Genomic DNA, 17,387 nt, shown 5'->3' with positions numbered 1-17,387 from the left:
GTTCAAAGAGGGCCGAGCTCGCCGTTGATTGGCTGCCCTATTCCGAGCGCGTCGCGCTGATAGGCTTAATTAGAGCAGGTAAGACCCGCCTTACCTGTAACGCGCGCGGAAGGTAAAGCACGTTCCCTGAGTAAAGCGGGTGGCTGTGACTAAATGACCCGTTTGCTTGGACTCTATTTATTATGTCCCAGCAGTTAAATAATGGGTCTGAAAGTTCCTGAATCGGTTCAAGATATTAATTTTATGTACCTGCATGCTTCATGTGGCTATCGCTCCGCTTCATTTTGTCTGCGGCACTCGACAATAACATCGAATTATTATGATTATGATTAATATGATTGATTTCCCCTCTATGTTTACCATGAAACGTGCTACAGGCTAAATATTTTTTGTGCGATTAGTTTTATGGTGGACAGCTGAGGGCAACTTGTACTGGGGTTGTTGTTTTTCACGTTTAACCTCTGCAATTTTCTTTTGACTACACGCGCTATTGTTATAGGTCATTTCTGAAGTAAGGCGGTGAGTAATATATTGACATGAGGCCATTGTCCTCCTAAGCGAACCTATTGTAAGGATAATCTTAGGTTCTTTAGCTTCTTGCTGCCAGATAACCAATTGTATAAATCATATAGCTTTCCCCCAGTGTTACCTCTATATTAATTAGCCATTTTGACTATTTAAAGAATATATAATTTAATATGTGGTTTTGATAGCGTCTGATTGTTTCGTCATTCACGAGTAATAGAATATCCTGGCTCCCAGGCTGTGGACGGCTTCTGTTCGGCGGGGGGGTGTTCTGAGGACACCCCTCCAATACAGATATGCTGGAAGATAAAATCTGCATAGCCGATCTGCTTTTAAACAGACATGCTTTTGTTGGCTGGATAAAGCAGACAGACAATCACTTTTCAATACGCTGATAGCGTGATACGAATGCCTTTCAAACAGTGTTATTTATAATGCCGATCAAAAATGTCCTTCGGTAAGTGCCTGTCAATTGATTTATGATATTTGAACAGCCGTGACAATCGGTGCACATGTGTTCTTTCCATATTGCACTATAGGGTGTTTCAGTATTTACATATGTGCATGGGGGGACAGCACACTTTAAAGTCATGATAAATAACCCCCATAGAAAAGAGTCGCATGCAGTCAGCGTGTGGTGTGTGTCTGCGTCTCTGTCACAAGTGTGGATCTTTTTTTTTTCCCTGTAATTTGTAGAAGGGAGTGTCCTGGCTTTTCAGTGTTCCATGAAAGGTGGCTATTACACAAATAGGTGGGGCCCGTGTTCCCATGGCTGATGGTATTGCTCATCCCAGGTGGATTTGCAGCCTAATGCAGAGATGAAAATTACGGCATTGGGAAACCATCAGCTTCACAAAGGTTTTCTTTGGGCTAAATCTGACGCAGCTTAATTTGGCGGGATGGGGTGGCGCTGGACTGAGTCGGGCCGAGCTGAGCCGAGCTGGGCCGCGTCAGACCAGGCCTGCCTGGCAGGATGAGAACGTCGGGGGTTTGGGTAGTAGATCCGGGTCAGATCCAGTTACAGAACGCGCTGGTCCAGTTTCTTCTCGGTGTGTGATGCATGGCGCTCCGGGGACAGTGAGTAAGAGGTTGTTTGCACTTCGTATGTCTGGCTTATGATGAGGCAGCAGGGTTCCGTGTGGACCTGTTCTCCAGTTCTGGGTTCTTCCCCAGGGTGGGATGCTCGTACTTGCTTTTTCCCGCATCTGCCTTGGCTTCAGAAGAACCGCTTTGCTCACAGTCTAGTGGGGACAGGGATGACCGACAGCAGGTACCGAATACCACTGGCACTAAAAGGGCCTGTGTTGGCATAGAGAACGTTTTGCGCAACAAACACAAAGTTTCCAGTGTTTCTTCATGCGCACCTGGGATTTCATGGGGAAGGAGCTGCCTGTCCGGGCCTGTCCCTCCAGTGCCCCCCACACAATGTCGAGGGCCTGAGCGACTGGCAGGCTGGAATGCAGCGGCTCCTGGGTCCATGCCTTGCATGTCGCCCATACCTGGCCGGGAGGCTGAGGGCCGCGGTGGGGAGAGAGAGGCCAAGGAGAATGCAGGACTCGCATTCCTGAAGGCCTTAAAGGTACAGCAGCACTTCTGGGGGAGGGGGGAGGTGGCACTTAAAAGGTAATCTAACTATGATGTTGCTACTGTGAAAGAAGGGCGTGAATGGAGTTGCTGGAAAGTCCTCGAGAGACCATCGTCAGGAGTGGCAGGACAGGCCACATTTATAAATTTAATTAATTTTTCTTTGCATTTCAGGATCATTGCAAGATGACCAAGTGCATCATTTTCATTGTTTCACCCAGTGGCGCATGCTGTAATTAAACTGAAAGTTAACTGTCGCTCTTGTTTACAGTACATTGGTTTTGTGATTTTTTTTTTGTTTTTGTTTTTTTTTTTCATTTTTTTTTCTTTTTTGTAACCAAACAAGTTTGACAACCTGCGTGTTCTGTGAGAAAAGCGGAATCTGCAGGACAGCGCCCCAGAACAGCGTGTCCCTTCACGCCGGTGCTCCTGTGTCAGCTGACGCGGTGTGGAGGCGGCCCCTCCCCCTCGGCATGCCGTTCGAAGAGTGCGGGGCGTGTACCTATCAGATCAGCGGCATCAACAGCACCAAAAACAGTCGCATTAAAAAAAAACACCAAAAAAGGTCAAGCCAGATGGGGTTTGACTTTCAGTGCTCCTGCAAGGCGGTTTGTCCTTTCACTGCACAATATTGTGGTCAATAATTTTGTGAATCTATTGAGTGAATCAGCTGCTGCAGCATTGTCAGCAAACCCATTTTGGTCCTCTCACTACCATCGCTAACAAACCCATTTTTAACATGCGATGGTTCATACAATTCAGCGCATGCTTTCTCACAACACAATAGGGTGTTATGTTACAGGCCGCATCTGAAAGCTTCTTTCAGGACGGGCAGACGGGCGAAGGGGCGAATCTCAGGCCGTCTCCGACAAATCCTGCCTTTTTACGGAGACAAAGGAGACCCGGATAGAGTTTTCTCCCTACACCTCTGGCCTGGCCGCCACTGGTGAGATTTCCTTTCACAAGCCCCTGGGCCGGACAGCTCTTCCTGAACAGGATATTAACTTCTTTCTCCTCCTGAAAGGGGAGGAAGCACCTCCCTAAAAAGCTCGGAATGGGGAGGGCGCTGCCTGGGGAGGGAGTATTAACCTGGAAGACACTGAGATACTGTAGGAAATGGGGGCGATTTTGCATTCCGCGATCTGCAGTACAAACGTGCACATCGCCCCTCCTAGATCCACTCCCAGCTGTTTTGTTTTTTTTTTTTTTACCAGCTTGAGTTTCCGTGTCTGACCTGACCAAAGGCGTCAGCTGACAGGGTTCTGCCTCAGAGGCTCGTCCCCCCCTCAGGCCGGTCACTCTGCGCGCCGTACTGCCACTTGCTGTCACCGAGGATATGCGAGTGCCAGTGTGGCAACCGGCCAACCGCAGGTCGGTTCAAAAGTCACCTTCCTTTCCCCCCGTGCGGCCGTGGAGAGGTGGCGTGGTCTCCGCCTGAAGACGTTTGCCGATGTTTGCCAAGTAGGAGTGACCCCACGTTCGCCTAAACAACAGACAGAATTCTGTCAATTGTTGGATTATTATTATTTATTTTTTAACACAAGTGTGTACATGTGGCTCTGTGGGAGGGGGGGGGGGTGTGGTTGGGATGTACAGCCACGCGGGAAAAAAAGCTCGCAAAGACTGCATATGTCAGACAAGAAGCAGAGTCTTTCTTTGTCTTTAATCGTCTGGAGCTCCCCTGGGGGGGGAGGGGGAGGGGGGTGGGCAGCTCTTAACAGAGTACGGCAGGAATTTTCCCCTTTTTTCTGAAGTGAAGAAACTGAATCCCTCACGTTGCTTTGAAAGTGTTCTCACAATGATAGCATTTCATTTTTATGAAAGGGTTGCGGACAGAGTGCCAGATGTGATCGGTGCACATATAGAAATCTTAACCATGTTAAATACACCTTAATACAGTATCGTGCATTGTATTAATAAGGAATGACAAAGACAGCTGTAATGTTAGCTGGAGTAGTGATTAGGGGCCCCACACTTGTAGGGAGACCCCTACTGTTTGACACTTGAAATGTTTCATTTTTACGGCTACAACAGCATTAACAAAATTGGACAGTATGAATAAACACAAGCCTACAGGTTCAGAGGGCTGGAAGGCTTCCTTATTATCACACTGTATAATTATCTGCAGAAACATGGAAAGACTTTATGAATGGACGTTTACTAGGGCTAATCCTGCGCCTTTCCAAAATGCAGAAGTAGACATCTGTGAGATTATATAATGTCAGATAATACATTTGTATTGCTCTCTGTCACACATCAAATCAGGCAGATTGTGCTCTGTGCCATCACAGTATTGAGGCGCGGTATCCGCCATGTACTTCATGGAGCATTAGAGGGGTCTATAAAGGCTTAGAGACATACAGGCATCTCAGTGCCTCACCTGTCTCCATGGTGATGGGCTGTCCTTCGTAAGTGGGGGAAGCCAGTGGGGGGTGGGTGTAGTTTATCTTGAAAAATTCAGTTCGCGAGTGGTCAAAACATGACAGCACGTCTGAGATTCGGTTCTTATCTCGCACCCATCCTTCCTTCTCTCCACTGGCTCCCTGTTGGCGCTCAAGTTCAAGTCCTTGGTGCTTATTTACAGATCCGTCAATGAACAGGCAGCCATCTCCATCAAAAGGCTCCTCAAGACGTACGTCCCATCTCGCCCCCTTCTGCCAGCAACCTACCGCCGCTTGGAGCTCCCTCCACCACGTGAGGAGTGTCACTCCAGATGGTTCTCCTGTGTGGTTCTCCAATGGTGGAATGAGCTGCTGAACCTTCGAGAAACACCCCAAAACCCATCTCCTCCAGGAACACCCCTTCTAACCTGATGCCTCTTTACATTCTTTGAATGTTCTTATGTTGCACTTCTGGTCCTTGAATAGTCTTCTTAGGATGTTGCTTTGTTAGAAGGTACTGTGTATCTCCTGCTCTGAAACTGCTTACACTTGTACCTGGGCTCCTCCTAGTTGCACCGATGCCTGGAGTTGACTCCTTGACAGCAGCTGCCTTTGAACTATCTGCCTCACTTGTAAGTTGCATTGGACAAAAGCATCTAGTTAATATACAAAATGTTAATGGTCTTTTTTTGCATGTGGGAGAATCAAACAGGTAAATTCTGGCTTTCAGTTGACTGGAAATTTCTAGCTGGGAATGTATTATGGGTATGAGCAGCGCTAACGACTCCACACAAGAGGATGCACAAAGCACATAAGTGCGTGTGATTTACATTCTGCGGGAAGTCTGGAAATGAAATGGGAAGAGTTATCAGCCAGAACTGCCGGTTCTGCTGTAGCTATGGAAAAGAGATGGTGAAGAATAAAAGGCTGCTGTTCTGATCCGTTAACGTTAAAAAAGTCCACACCTTGTTCTCGGGTGAATAACAGGTAGTGCGGGTTGATACAGCAGAGGAAGTGCGACTCTTTGATGAATCTGTGTTTTGATCCGCCTCAGGAGGCCCCGCTGACCTTCAGAGTCACATCACATTGCTCTGCATTCCCCCGGGATTCCATCCTTGCTGTTCCATAGATATTTCACACTTGAGGCAAACAAAACATCCTTTTCAGTGAAAAGACACTCTTCTGTGCTCTCTATTCCAAGCTTGATTAAAATGTTAATGGGATTAAAATGGGAATTAATATGTCAAATATTTCTTTTTTTACCTCTGTTTGGGTTGGGATGTAGTTCTTGCTGAAGACTGTACTGTAAATCCCCCCACACACACACACACCATATATACTCTTTTTACAGTCCATCTTTAACTGTGTCATTTTTGTCTCTTATTTATGGGCCAATGGAGTTTGCAGAGGTTACTTAGAAAGGCCCGGAAAAGTATCACCTGTGGTTATATTTTTGCCTGCCCATTAATGTGGTTCGGCAGAAATAAATTCAACACTGTGGGGGCCACAGTGGAATGGGAAAGCTCCTGCTGGAATCCAAATGGTTGTCGGACCCCAGCATGGGCGCTGAGCTGTCGGTGGAATCAAATTTATGGAGGAATAAGAAGTTTAACACTCTCTGGAGAATGTTGTAGCCAACATCCATTCATCTATCAAAAATCGTTTCTAAAAGATAATGTAAAAAAATCAGGAGAAACCCTTCAAAATTGATTTTAATATTGTTGTTGCATGAAATCTGTAGTTTTTTACGTCTGAAGTTTTGGCATATTTCAGAGAGGACATGGGCCGCGATCCGGATCAGCCCGTAGAACCTGCAGCACCAGGTGAGCCCAGGTACAGTGGAGACTCTGCAGCAGAATGAAGACCTGACCCGAAAGCTCCAGGGACAGGCAGCAGAAAGACTACACTTCCGCCGTGGAGTGTGTGGGTTCGGTCCAGCATCCGGCTGTGTGAAATGGAACCAGTGCATTCTGGTTGTGAAGGAGAATAAGCAATGCAACATGAATAAGTACTTCATAATAGAGGAGAATTTATGGTTATGCCTGCAGCCCCATCAGAGGTGCCCGGACCTCAGGGATCCCATCACCAGCCCGGGCTGCCCCCGGCAGGCGTGCCCATGGCCGTCACCCCACGTCTGCCATAGCTCAAGCCTGGCACCAGCAGGTGTGCCCGCTGCACCCTTCCTACAAGCCCCCAGGCACCCAAAAACAAAGAAAACCTTGTGTATGATTGTGTGTGAATGAGTATGCATGTGCATGCCCTGTGATGGACCGAGGTGTGTCCTAGTCTTGTGCGCTGTGCTGCCTGTGATTGGCTCCAGGCCTCCCCACATGACACTGACTGCCTGCGATTGGCTCCAGGCCTCCCCACATGACACTGACCAGCATTTGCAGTTAAAAGATGGATGGAGAGATGGATGTATTGGTTAATGTTACCCGTGATACCCATCTAGCGCAGTCAGTAAATTTGACACCACATAAAACATATTTACTGAAACTAATTAAGAGCCCAGCTGCCCTGTGAATTTATAGACTACTTCCTTCCTGTGACCTCTTCCACACATGTACTATAAATAACAGTGGCGTGTCTGGGGAAGATAGTGACCCAGATTTGTGTGTAGAGATTGAATCATGTCACCAGCGTTGGATTTGAGCTGGGAGGTCAGAGTGATGCATCTCTAATTGATTATATTATATCTAATTAGGGACGATGATATAAGATTGTATAAGTTCATGCTCATGGCCGATTTAGGTGGTAGATTCTGTGATCGACAACTTTTCTCACCACAAGCCTCCTGTCAACAAGTTTCACCATATCATCCTTGCCAGCCCCCACCCCGTTTGACAACATATACTATGTCCCACCACCTCCCAGGGGGGTAGGGGGGCTCTGACCATGTTAATGTGCCTCTGCTGACAGGTGATTTTTTTTCGAGAACAGTGCTTAAGTAAATACTTTGTCCTCACTTTTACTGAAGAGTGGAGCATGCATTAACATGGTTTGTCCTCCAGGGGAGCTATGACCAAGCTGCTCCGTTATTGGTTAGGAAGAGATGCTGATTTGCCTGCTGTTTACCTTAAGGGATTATGTCATACCCACAGGTGATACACACCCTTTGTTATACACAGTAGTGCCTCTATTCGTTCAAATGTGTGGGATTTGTTGCTAAAGACATAGGCCGTAAAAGTAACATTCACCGTATGTTTCCAGCACTAACAAGCAATAAACAAAGACACGGTTGTTTGCCTATTTTTAATGAATGCCGCTAAAGCTACTTAACATCCAGGCATTGTGGACAACAGACTGCTGTATTGCAGTATGTATAGCTCTGTTCTCCTGTATTTACAGTTTTTATACAGTATAGGAAAGTCCATTCCAATGTGGGTAGGGTTGGTCCACAACTGGGAACTGCTTCCCAAGCGACAAAAATGCCTCAGAGACAAGAACCTTTTCTAATCTCTGCATGTCAGATGAAAAAGAAATTAACTAACAAGATATAAATGTTCTCACATACACAGAAAGAAATCCTGGGAGAAGGTGCCAGTTTTTACCTTTGAGGGTGTATGTATTTATCTGTACCTTAGTAAATGTACCTTTTAAGGTATAGAAGGTATAGATGTAGCAGTCATATAGAAGTAGAATTCCTCTCATATAGTGATATCCTTAAATGTATTTAATAATTAATATTTAATGAAATGTCTATGTAAAGTAACATTTCAAGTGGACCTTGCAGCCTGGGTTCCAGTCTCCTGGTATTCAGAAAGTCCCGTGAGCCCTGCGCACGCTCACGTCATGTACCTTTCTGGCTACAGCTCTTAGTGAAATTGCATCCTTATACCTGTACCTTTTACAATTGTCAAGCATCACCAGTTTTCCGGAGTCAAAAGCCAAAAGCACACTGGTGCTTCCCCAGTATTCTCCACACGACAGATGAGGGAAATTCATGGCGGATATGATAACTTATCAGATGTTCCGTGGTGTTTTTTTTTTTTTTTTAAGAAATCTTGTAACACGAAAATATGTTTTCTCTCTCTATATTAAAATCTTTGCCAAAAAATGGCACTTTTCTCCCATAATACCACTGTAACCTGTATGCACCACTGCACAGAAGTAATGATGAGGGAAGAATTATTATTATTTACTGATTATAAACATACTAAGCATTTTTTTCCTTTCATGACCATCCGCTATATTAGAAAGATCAACAGTATTATTTTGCACAGTCCAGTAACTAAAATAATGACTTATAACAAAATATTTATTACTTAAATAACCGTATAATTAAGTGTGTGGATAATACATTTTTTTTATATTAACCGTGTTGAAAACAGCTAAAATGAAACTTAACAGCTTTGTTAATCATTTGAATTGAATTCGAATTGAATATATTTAGTTTGTTGTTGCTGGTGCTTGCGGATTCAAATTGAGCCTAAATAAAAGCAGTGAAAATGTCAAGACAGATTTTCATTCAGTAATGCTATGGCACTGGTACAGTAGACGGAGGTAGAGAGTACTACCCACCATTTTCTCTGTGCAATTATCTCCGCGATTATTTAACTTATCAACCATGGCTTTGACTTTAACTTCATGAGATAGTCATTTAAGTGGTTTTGCAGATTTCTCTTTTGTTCCCGTGTTTTCCAACACATCGGAGTGCAACACATGACTAGTGTCTCGGAAATAAACATCGCCGTTTTCATTTAATTACCGGAGGTGTAGCAGCGACTGAATTGAACGGCTGTGCTCTGAAGCAGACGCTAACAGCCCCTTGGTGACAAGGACTAAAATTCATTCGAGGAACAAAAGTCGGGAAATATTCAGAATCTAATTATCATCTATTGGAAAATTAACGGCCCATGGAAACTTAGAACTGACCCGAAGGCAACACGGTTTGATTAATAATATGCCGTGTATTACTGAAAGCACTGAAGCCTGTACTGTGAGTGTCTGAATTGCCTGTGGGTGCTATTTCTTCTGTCTGTCAAAAGAATAATGTCCCGTTCCTGCAGCTATAAAAAGGAAAAAAAACAAATCAGGAGCGTAACTGAAGTCACCCTCTCAGGAGAGGCTGCTGCAGTATAACCTTGAGTAACCTGCCACCTGGTGGACACTGAGAGCGTAGCAAGGCAGTTCACTGTATTCAATCAAACCGACTACGGCCGAACTGTTTCCGGTGCTCACGCCACACCCGCGTAATCTGAAATGCAAACAATCATTTGACCGCTCGACCTGGTCGTTGGGGGGCAGCATAGAGCGTAAAGCTGGGCTACCTCCAGTGCGTAGTTTTTCGCAGGGCGGAAACCAACTAACTCAGTAATTTGTTAGTTTGTTATGGTCTCAGGTTGCCATCTATCGGTTATTTATCCTTTTGCGTTACAAGCGGGAAGGTTTTTGAGAACTTTAAACAAGTTGAAGCTTTAATATTACGGAAACAGCAACCCTAACAAGTAGGAAAATCAATTATTGTATTATTCCTCTGGAGCCCTAATCTTGCTATAGCTAAATTAAATTAACTGGCAATTTGTTAACATGCAGCTTTACCTAAATTTGTTTATTCGTTGGTGGGTCTGGTAACTCAGTGGGTAGCGCACTCCTCCAGGGCCGGGAGTTCACAGTTTACCTGCCAACCTCTATGTATGAGGAATGTCTCCCCTGGGGTGTGCGAATTCGCTCTGAATATTACAATTTGCCCCCACAGTTCAAATACATAAACATAGGGGAATTAGCATATCTAAATATATATATACATACATACTGTGTATACACACAAGGGTATAATTTTGAGTCGATTGTAGAGGGGTTGAGGACTTCAGGGGGTTATATTGGCTGGTTTTGATTATTTGGGGGGGTTACAACCCCTCCCCCCCCAATTTACACCCATGCATATACACTGCACACACACACAAAGGATGTTAGAGTGTCTAATCGGCCAAGGACTAGGACCTCATCCAGGATGGTGCTGAAATGTTTTGATGTCACGTGAATCTCAGTAATTTCTTATTCAGTTACTTGATACACTATATTGCCAAAAGTATTGGGACACCTGCCTTTACACATACATGAACTTTAATGACATCCCATTCTTAATACATAGGCTTTCATATGTAGGAGTGTGTTTTTGGGAATTTTTGAACATTCTTCCTGGAGAGCATTTGTGAGGTCAGGCACTGATGTTGGACGAGAAGGCCTGGATTGCAGATTCCACTCTGATTCATCCCAAAGGTGTTCCGTCGGGTTGAGGTCAGGGCTTTTTTGTCCAAATTGTCCAAAATGACTCTCAGTGCTGCAGCATTAAGAATTCCTTTTACTGGAACTAAGGGGTCAAACCCAATCTGAAAAACAACCTCACATCATAATCCCTCCTCCACCAAACTTTGCACTTCTCACAATGCAGTCAGGCAAGTGCCGTTCTCCTGGCAACCACCAAACCCAGACTCATCCATGGGATTGCCAGACAGAGAATCATGATTTGTCACTCCAGAGAGCATGTCTGCACTGCTCTAGAGTCCAGTGACTTTATACCACTGCATCCGACGCTTTACATTGCATTTGGTGATGTAAGGCTTGGATGCAGTTCCTTGGCTGTCAAAACTTATTCTATGAAGTCCTCTACACACTGTTCTTGAGCTAATCTGAAGATCACACGAATATAATATTTTTTGTGTTATGACCAAATATTTAATGAGATTATGTAGATAAAAATGACAGATATAAAAGTAGCATGTCACGAGGTCGTTTATATGACATTGCCTTAATCGTCGCAAATGTTGCACATCCATGCGAGATTTGCAATCGCAGGGGAGGATGGGGTCTCGACGTGGGTGGAGGGGCACAGGTCATGGGGCGATTGCCCCGGCTGCCACGCCTACCAGTCTGCCCCTGCTTCCATTCGTGGTGTTCAGGGTATGTCTACACGTCTGCTGTGTTCAAATTTAAACCCTTTTTAAAATGTATGTTGAGATAATTCTTCTATGAATATTCAGCGGAACATACATGAAGCTGTTTCTCCCCGTTCATATAATAAAATGTGGGTTCTATTTTTTAAAGAACTGCTTATATTCATTTACATATATGGATTTGTTTAGCTACTGAATTTCACAATGCACCCATTAATTCTATTTAAACTTTAAATAAAAACTTTATACAAACAATTAAGGGTGAATCAATTACAAGCAGTTGTCAACAGAATAACGTGGGAGCGAGTGACTTCAGGTAGAGCTACTCCCGACTGCTGTACTTCCACGGGGAAGGGTGGCTTATAGCAGCTTATAAATCAGAAAGTACACGTGATCGTTCAGAAAGGCAGATTTCCAAACACAAAAGAAGCGTCGGTCAATAAATGTGTTACACGCTGAAAACATTTTAATAAGAAGCGTACTGATCAGCTTGATACCGCCAGTGCAGTTCAACCCAACTCCAGGGCTCGGAACCCGTGGGTTACGTAACCCGGGGAGGGGAGGGGGCTCCCGGAGCCAGTGATCGCGCAGAGGAAGAGCTGCCGCCTACCTTTCCTCCTGGGGAAGTGGAAGTCATTGGCCCCACCGGCCGCCGAGCGGAGACTTGCGCAGCAGCTCACAGACGCCGACAAAAGGCACCGCGGCCGCTGGCGTCTGGCTTGTTGGTGGAAGTTGGACGCAGGGAGTCTGCTTCGGTCGGATTTTCATTAAGAAAATAAGAAAAAAAACATCTTGTTACGCCTTATTAAGAGATCCGATTATTATAAGCCCACAGGTAAGTCCGTCTGTTACGCATGTAAACGTATTTTTAAAATATCCTATTTCGTTTACACAAGTTGAGAGTCGAGCGGTAGATGCTGCTACATTTGTTGCGACTAATAAAAACGGAAACATTTACGATCGGAAATCGCAAAGGAAAAGCCTGGATTATATGACAATAATATCACGGTATTGCATGGAACTGAAAGTGCTGGCTGGCACGGGGAACACGGCGTGTGAAGCCGGGATCCGGACTGCGCGTCGGCCGCCTGTTTCATCCAGACTCCTCCGGTTAACCATCTTATTCGAAGCTGATCTCCGAGTTGCATGAGTCGCAGTTACACGATCATCGCGCTTTTCATTCGACTTCAGAAAAAGGCGCGAATGGTTTCAGAAATCGAAGTCTGTCATGGTCAATGTGGTGCCCCAGCCGGTGGATGTATTATTAGCTGTGAAGGGATTCAGTTTCTACCCCCCGAATAACCACTGCGATCTGGGATCGCTGTGTAGCCGATGACTTGCACGGAGCGTGCTGTGCTTTGGGGGGGGGGGTACAGTCTGTTAGACCAGTAGATCGTTTTCGCCTGGAATCAGAGTCCTGGCGGCTTTGCGGTCACATCTCCTCGTCTGCGGACTGTCAGGTCTCATGTAGTGGAGAAATGACCCGCAGCGTGGATCTGCAAAAGCATGGCCGCTGGCGGGTCTGCTGACCTTTTCCAAAGCGTGCCTAGGCGTCCGGATACGGCTGGTATATTCCGGTCTGGCTGGAATTTTTTAAAACTAACCCGCAGCTTTGAAATGTATAGGAACTCGCTTTATATGGTTCGTGTGCTTTGGGGGAAAGTCTCCCTCTTGTTAGGCGTGCCTTATGTTAACGCAGGAGGCGTGTAGGGCATTTTTATTGACTGATTGGCTTTAACAAGCATGGCATATCAAATGAATTGCATTACATGTTAAATATTCTTTACATAAGTCTGTAAAGCTGGTCGTTTCTTGTGCACCTGGGATGCAAGGACATGGCCGTTTCTCAAGCCACTTTTTGACCTGTCCGCTCCTCATCATGTCCAGGTGATTGTGACCCATTTTCTTTGTCTGACTTGTTGGCTTTCTTCTGGGAAATATCAGAGATTAATTGCCTTCTTTGAATGTCCTAAATAACTGCGATTTAACCTAATTCACCAGTCGCCTTAGCGGAGAGTGTGCCGAAGCCGTACCTTTCCATGTGTAATGTTACTGGAACTGGGTGGTTTGAAGGTGATTATGGTAAGAGATAAGAGTTAAGCAACATAGCATGTCACACCTGTGCAAATGTGGAAAAGTAACACCATTGCCAAGCAATTGTACCTGATACGTTTCCCCACTGGACTGACATTATAGCCCCTTTGAAGGCCTTCTGTGCATTAAAGGTAAAACTGGCCACAAGCTGGTAGGTTTTCCTCCTCTGAGTTTGCTGTTGATTAAATGAATGTGTTTGGAGATGCAACTCAGACTGAGACTGTACACCAGTTGCAATCATCTCTTCTGACCTCTCTGATCCTTACTAGAGATGACCTAAGAGGTGAAAGGTCAGGGCTCCTGTGGGATTGTTTTTCTGTTGGACAGAATGTCTTCATACTGGAGGTTAAATGTACACAAAGACCGGGCTGGTGAATTGTAACTGTTAATTCCGTCTATGGTTAATATTATACGTTAGAGCAGTGTTTCTCAAACCAGTCCTTGGGGGCCCCTACACAGTCCACGTTTTTGCTTCCTCCCAACTCCCAGAGCAAAAAATGACGAGACACATCAGAACTGAGAACATCCAGTATATTGCCAGTTGAGAGTGGCAAGTTTACTAGAGGCTAGTTTAGTCGCAAACACTTTCCTGTATTTGCACCTGACTCCCGGGGTTTATTGTCATGCTGGTGTGTAATTAACACCTTTCCTTGTGCTCCTGCTCGCCCAGTAGCCATGGCCCGCGGGCACCAGAAGATTCAGTCCCAGCAGAAGAACGCCAAGAAACAAGCTGAGGCCAAGAAGAGCAAAGGTCATGACCAGAAAGCGGCCGCCAAGGCCGCCCTGGTGTACACCTGCTCCGTGTGTCGGGTGAGGAGCCGCGTCCCACCTACCCTGACCTGAAACTACCACCATGAATAAGCCTGTTCTTCTAGACGCTTTTTGAGATGACAGTGGTGTTTGGATTATGTAGTAATGATTTCACAAAATAGCCAATAACAGCGGCCAAGGCCAACAAAACCTATAATTTATTAAGAGTTAGCTTTTGAAATTAGACCAACTTCAGCTGAGCTCTTTCTCCTCTCACCAGACACAAATGCCTGATCCAAAGACCTTCAAGCAGCACTTTGAAAGCAAGCACCCAAAGTCACCCTTGCCCCCAGAACTTGTGGGCGTGGAGGCGTGAGAGGGTGGCTGCGCCGGGATATCGTCACAGGAGACCTGGGCTGCGTGTCCTTAACCTCCAGGTGTTGGTGACACCTCCACCCATCCAGGACCCCTGCAGTCCATGAACCAGCCTGGTGACGACCATCTCGTCTCATGCATATGACTATACAATCAGATCGTTGCTTGAAAATGATCTCCTCCTATTGTCCACAGTCCAGTGCAAAAATAACAAATGATAAGGAAAAATTAACTATCTTAAAAAGTTAGTTTCCATTAAAGTGCTCTTTGTGTCTTTGCAGTCAAGGTGATATTTCAGGACATTGGAACGGTGCATTTCAGTACCGGAGGCTTCCTAAAGTGTCAGGTATCTGATGCAGGAGTTCTGTATAGCAGTTCTTGGTTCGCGTTCCCTTGTTCTTTTCCCTCTCGGCTTAAAGGTTCTGCTTTTTTCTGCTGTGGGAATTGTTTTTTAACCCTTTGACAAATGTCTGCTGTGTATAATATTACACGCACGTAAACGATCATGTCTTTAAAGTTGCAGCCCAAATCAGGAAGTTGACTTGTGTAAAATTTGGGGTGTTATAGACCCCCCCGACACCTAGTCTAATTTGTGACGACTGCCGCATACAACAACCATGCAGAACTGTCAGTGGTCTCTGTTTGCTGTCCTGATTCTGAATAATTACTGTGATGTGTGCGTGCGCATCTGGTCTGGTAGTGTTGCCATTCTGTTTTAATAGTTCTGTGGCTGTTATCATGATTTTATTATTTTGGCGGTGAGCTGCTAATATGAGTGATTGGGGTAAACTGAGAGCTTCCTGTCCCTAGCTGTGCATTTCTCTTCCAAAACGAGCCGCTGGTACATGGCGACAAAGCTCTCTCTCTCAGAAGACTGGTCTGTTTATTGCAAACCTTTTATACATTTGTATTTTTGCCCCTATGATGTAATATAACATTTTAATAAAATATTAATTTGATTTAATGGTCTGTTATTTCAGCAAGTTCAGGATTCCAAATTCTGACCATTATCGTTCAAATTTAGGTTTCACTAATTAATTCATTTAATAGATAAAGCGTATGTTTTGTGCCATACTAGACTGTGTTGTCTATAACTTGCATCTACACTGACAAAATGGCAGTTCCCAAATACTCAGAGGTTGGTGTATTCGTGCTCGTGTGTATTAAAAGGACGGGGAATATCTTTTTGAGGCATAAGCCTTGATAAATCAACACGTTATTTCTTTGATCAAATTAACTCATGCAGCATTTTGATATTCAAATGCGATGGTGGTATTCGCAAAGATTTTTTATATTCTTTCCATTAACTTTAGGGATTTAATGTGTAAATGTAAGTTTTTTTAATGTTAAGTTTTTTTTCTGTAATTGGTCACAATCAATTCTTTTTTTTTTAAGCAATTCATAGCCCTAATATGTATTTAATTTGAATTATGTTGGACAGTTCCAGGTTTATTATGAACTTGTCTTGCTATAACCCCTGTCTCTCTAAAGTAGGGGAACACATTTTACTGGGCCTAACAGGCTGTTGGTGGCTCCCCCCCCCCAGCCTTGTTTCATTATGGCACTGCTGACTGGCTGAGCAGCACCCCCCCAGCTTATGACAGAGTCCTCGCCTCCCCCTTCTCATCTTCTTCCCCACCCTCCCCTAAGCACCGTTTGCTGTGTGTTTTGGTGGTTAATGAAGCTTTTTGACAGGGACCAGCAGTACAGTTGAAGGGAACCCCCCCCCCCCACCCCCGGCCCCCCAAAAAATTTCAACATAAACCTCATACTGTCCTGCTTTCACGAGCTTGTGTGTGTGTTAATAGCTTAAATCTGCATATTAGTGTAACTACGGTCTTGCCAACACTCTCTGGCATGCCTATTATTTATTAATGGGTTTAGTGTCTCCCTAAGCCAACTTCCACTCTCTTAGCATCAAACCAGTGTGTGTCACAGTGGTGGATCCAGGCACACTGAAGAGAACCAGATTTTAAGAAATGCTCTCATCTCTACAGCTGCCTTCCAAAATTCCGAGGGCCTGGCAGCGCCATCCGGACAGATGGGCCTTGGAGAAGGTCCCCTGTGTAATGAGGGGACGTGTCTGTTAGCCTTCAGCTGACGGAGCTGAATTAACAACTAGAGGACGCTTGGACAAGTCACAGCAGGTTAAGCACTGACCGAGACAGTGAGAAGATGCAAGTGGACTGACAGAATGAGGACAAGGGTTTCAAAGGGACTAAGTAAAGACTGGGGTGGGAACTGAGCGTATGGGGGTAATCAGAGCAGTGCTGAACAGCGCTCAGGCACATCAAGCACTGCTGATAAACCCTTCAGAGTAACACTTGACCTAAATTTATTAAAACTTGGCTGTGTTGACCTGGAAGCTTTCAGTGAAATTTTTCCCTAAGAGATGATGTGATATAAAAATCCTTAAAGGTGACTTAAGAAGAATAGATGGGAACACTGGTTTGAAGAAAGGGACTGGTCTGTTTTGGATGGGTGAGGCTCAGTAACTGTGCAGCTGTGTCACCTCACGCACCTGGGGTGGGGGTGTCTGATGGACGCATGTCGCATTCGATCCAGGCTAGAAATTAAAATCTGATGGTGAACGGTTGACAGAATTTTATGAACTTTATTAATTGCGAAAGGAAATTGCAAGTGAAGAATGTGACGATTTAAAGATACAAAAAACACTTAAAAGTTGATGAAAGTCATGCAGGCCCTAATTACAGCTGCTGATGCCAGACATATAAATAACACAATATCTGATATTCAGTGATTTCTTGAATTCATGAAATCA

At 44.9% G+C, this 17,387-nt stretch overlaps 1 protein-coding gene and 1 long non-coding RNA gene across 3 annotated transcripts; both read left to right on the top strand.

Moving 5' to 3' along the window:
• Positions 1 to 112: 112 nt before the first annotated feature.
• Positions 113 to 6,445, top strand: LOC125748236 (uncharacterized). Its single transcript, XR_007399498.1, has 3 exons — positions 113 to 2,104; positions 4,694 to 5,122; positions 6,264 to 6,445. It is a non-coding gene; the product is annotated as an uncharacterized LOC125748236 (long non-coding RNA).
• Positions 6,446 to 11,816: 5,371 nt separating this feature from the next.
• Positions 11,817 to 15,564, top strand: znf706 (zinc finger protein 706). Of its 2 annotated transcripts, none has more exons than XM_049026387.1 (3): positions 11,817 to 12,221; positions 14,154 to 14,290; positions 14,511 to 15,564. In XM_049026387.1, the coding sequence occupies exons 2-3, from the start codon at positions 14,156 to 14,158 to the stop codon at positions 14,604 to 14,606; spliced, it is 231 nt and encodes a 76-aa protein (XP_048882344.1). In that variant the 5' UTR covers positions 11,817 to 12,221; positions 14,154 to 14,155; the 3' UTR covers positions 14,607 to 15,564. The 2 variants fall into 2 exon arrangements, with proteins under 2 accessions (XP_048882344.1, XP_048882343.1); XM_049026386.1 differs by having other exon boundaries at positions 14,151 to 14,290.
• Positions 15,565 to 17,387: the final 1,823 nt, after the last annotated feature.

The sequence above is a fragment of the Brienomyrus brachyistius genome, chromosome 9, assembly GCF_023856365.1.
Source record: "Brienomyrus brachyistius isolate T26 chromosome 9, BBRACH_0.4, whole genome shotgun sequence".
In the NCBI taxonomy this organism is placed as follows: domain Eukaryota; kingdom Metazoa; phylum Chordata; class Actinopteri; order Osteoglossiformes; family Mormyridae; genus Brienomyrus; species Brienomyrus brachyistius.
Note: the sequence above shows the minus strand (reverse complement) of the source record. Positions and strands in the feature narration are given on the sequence as shown.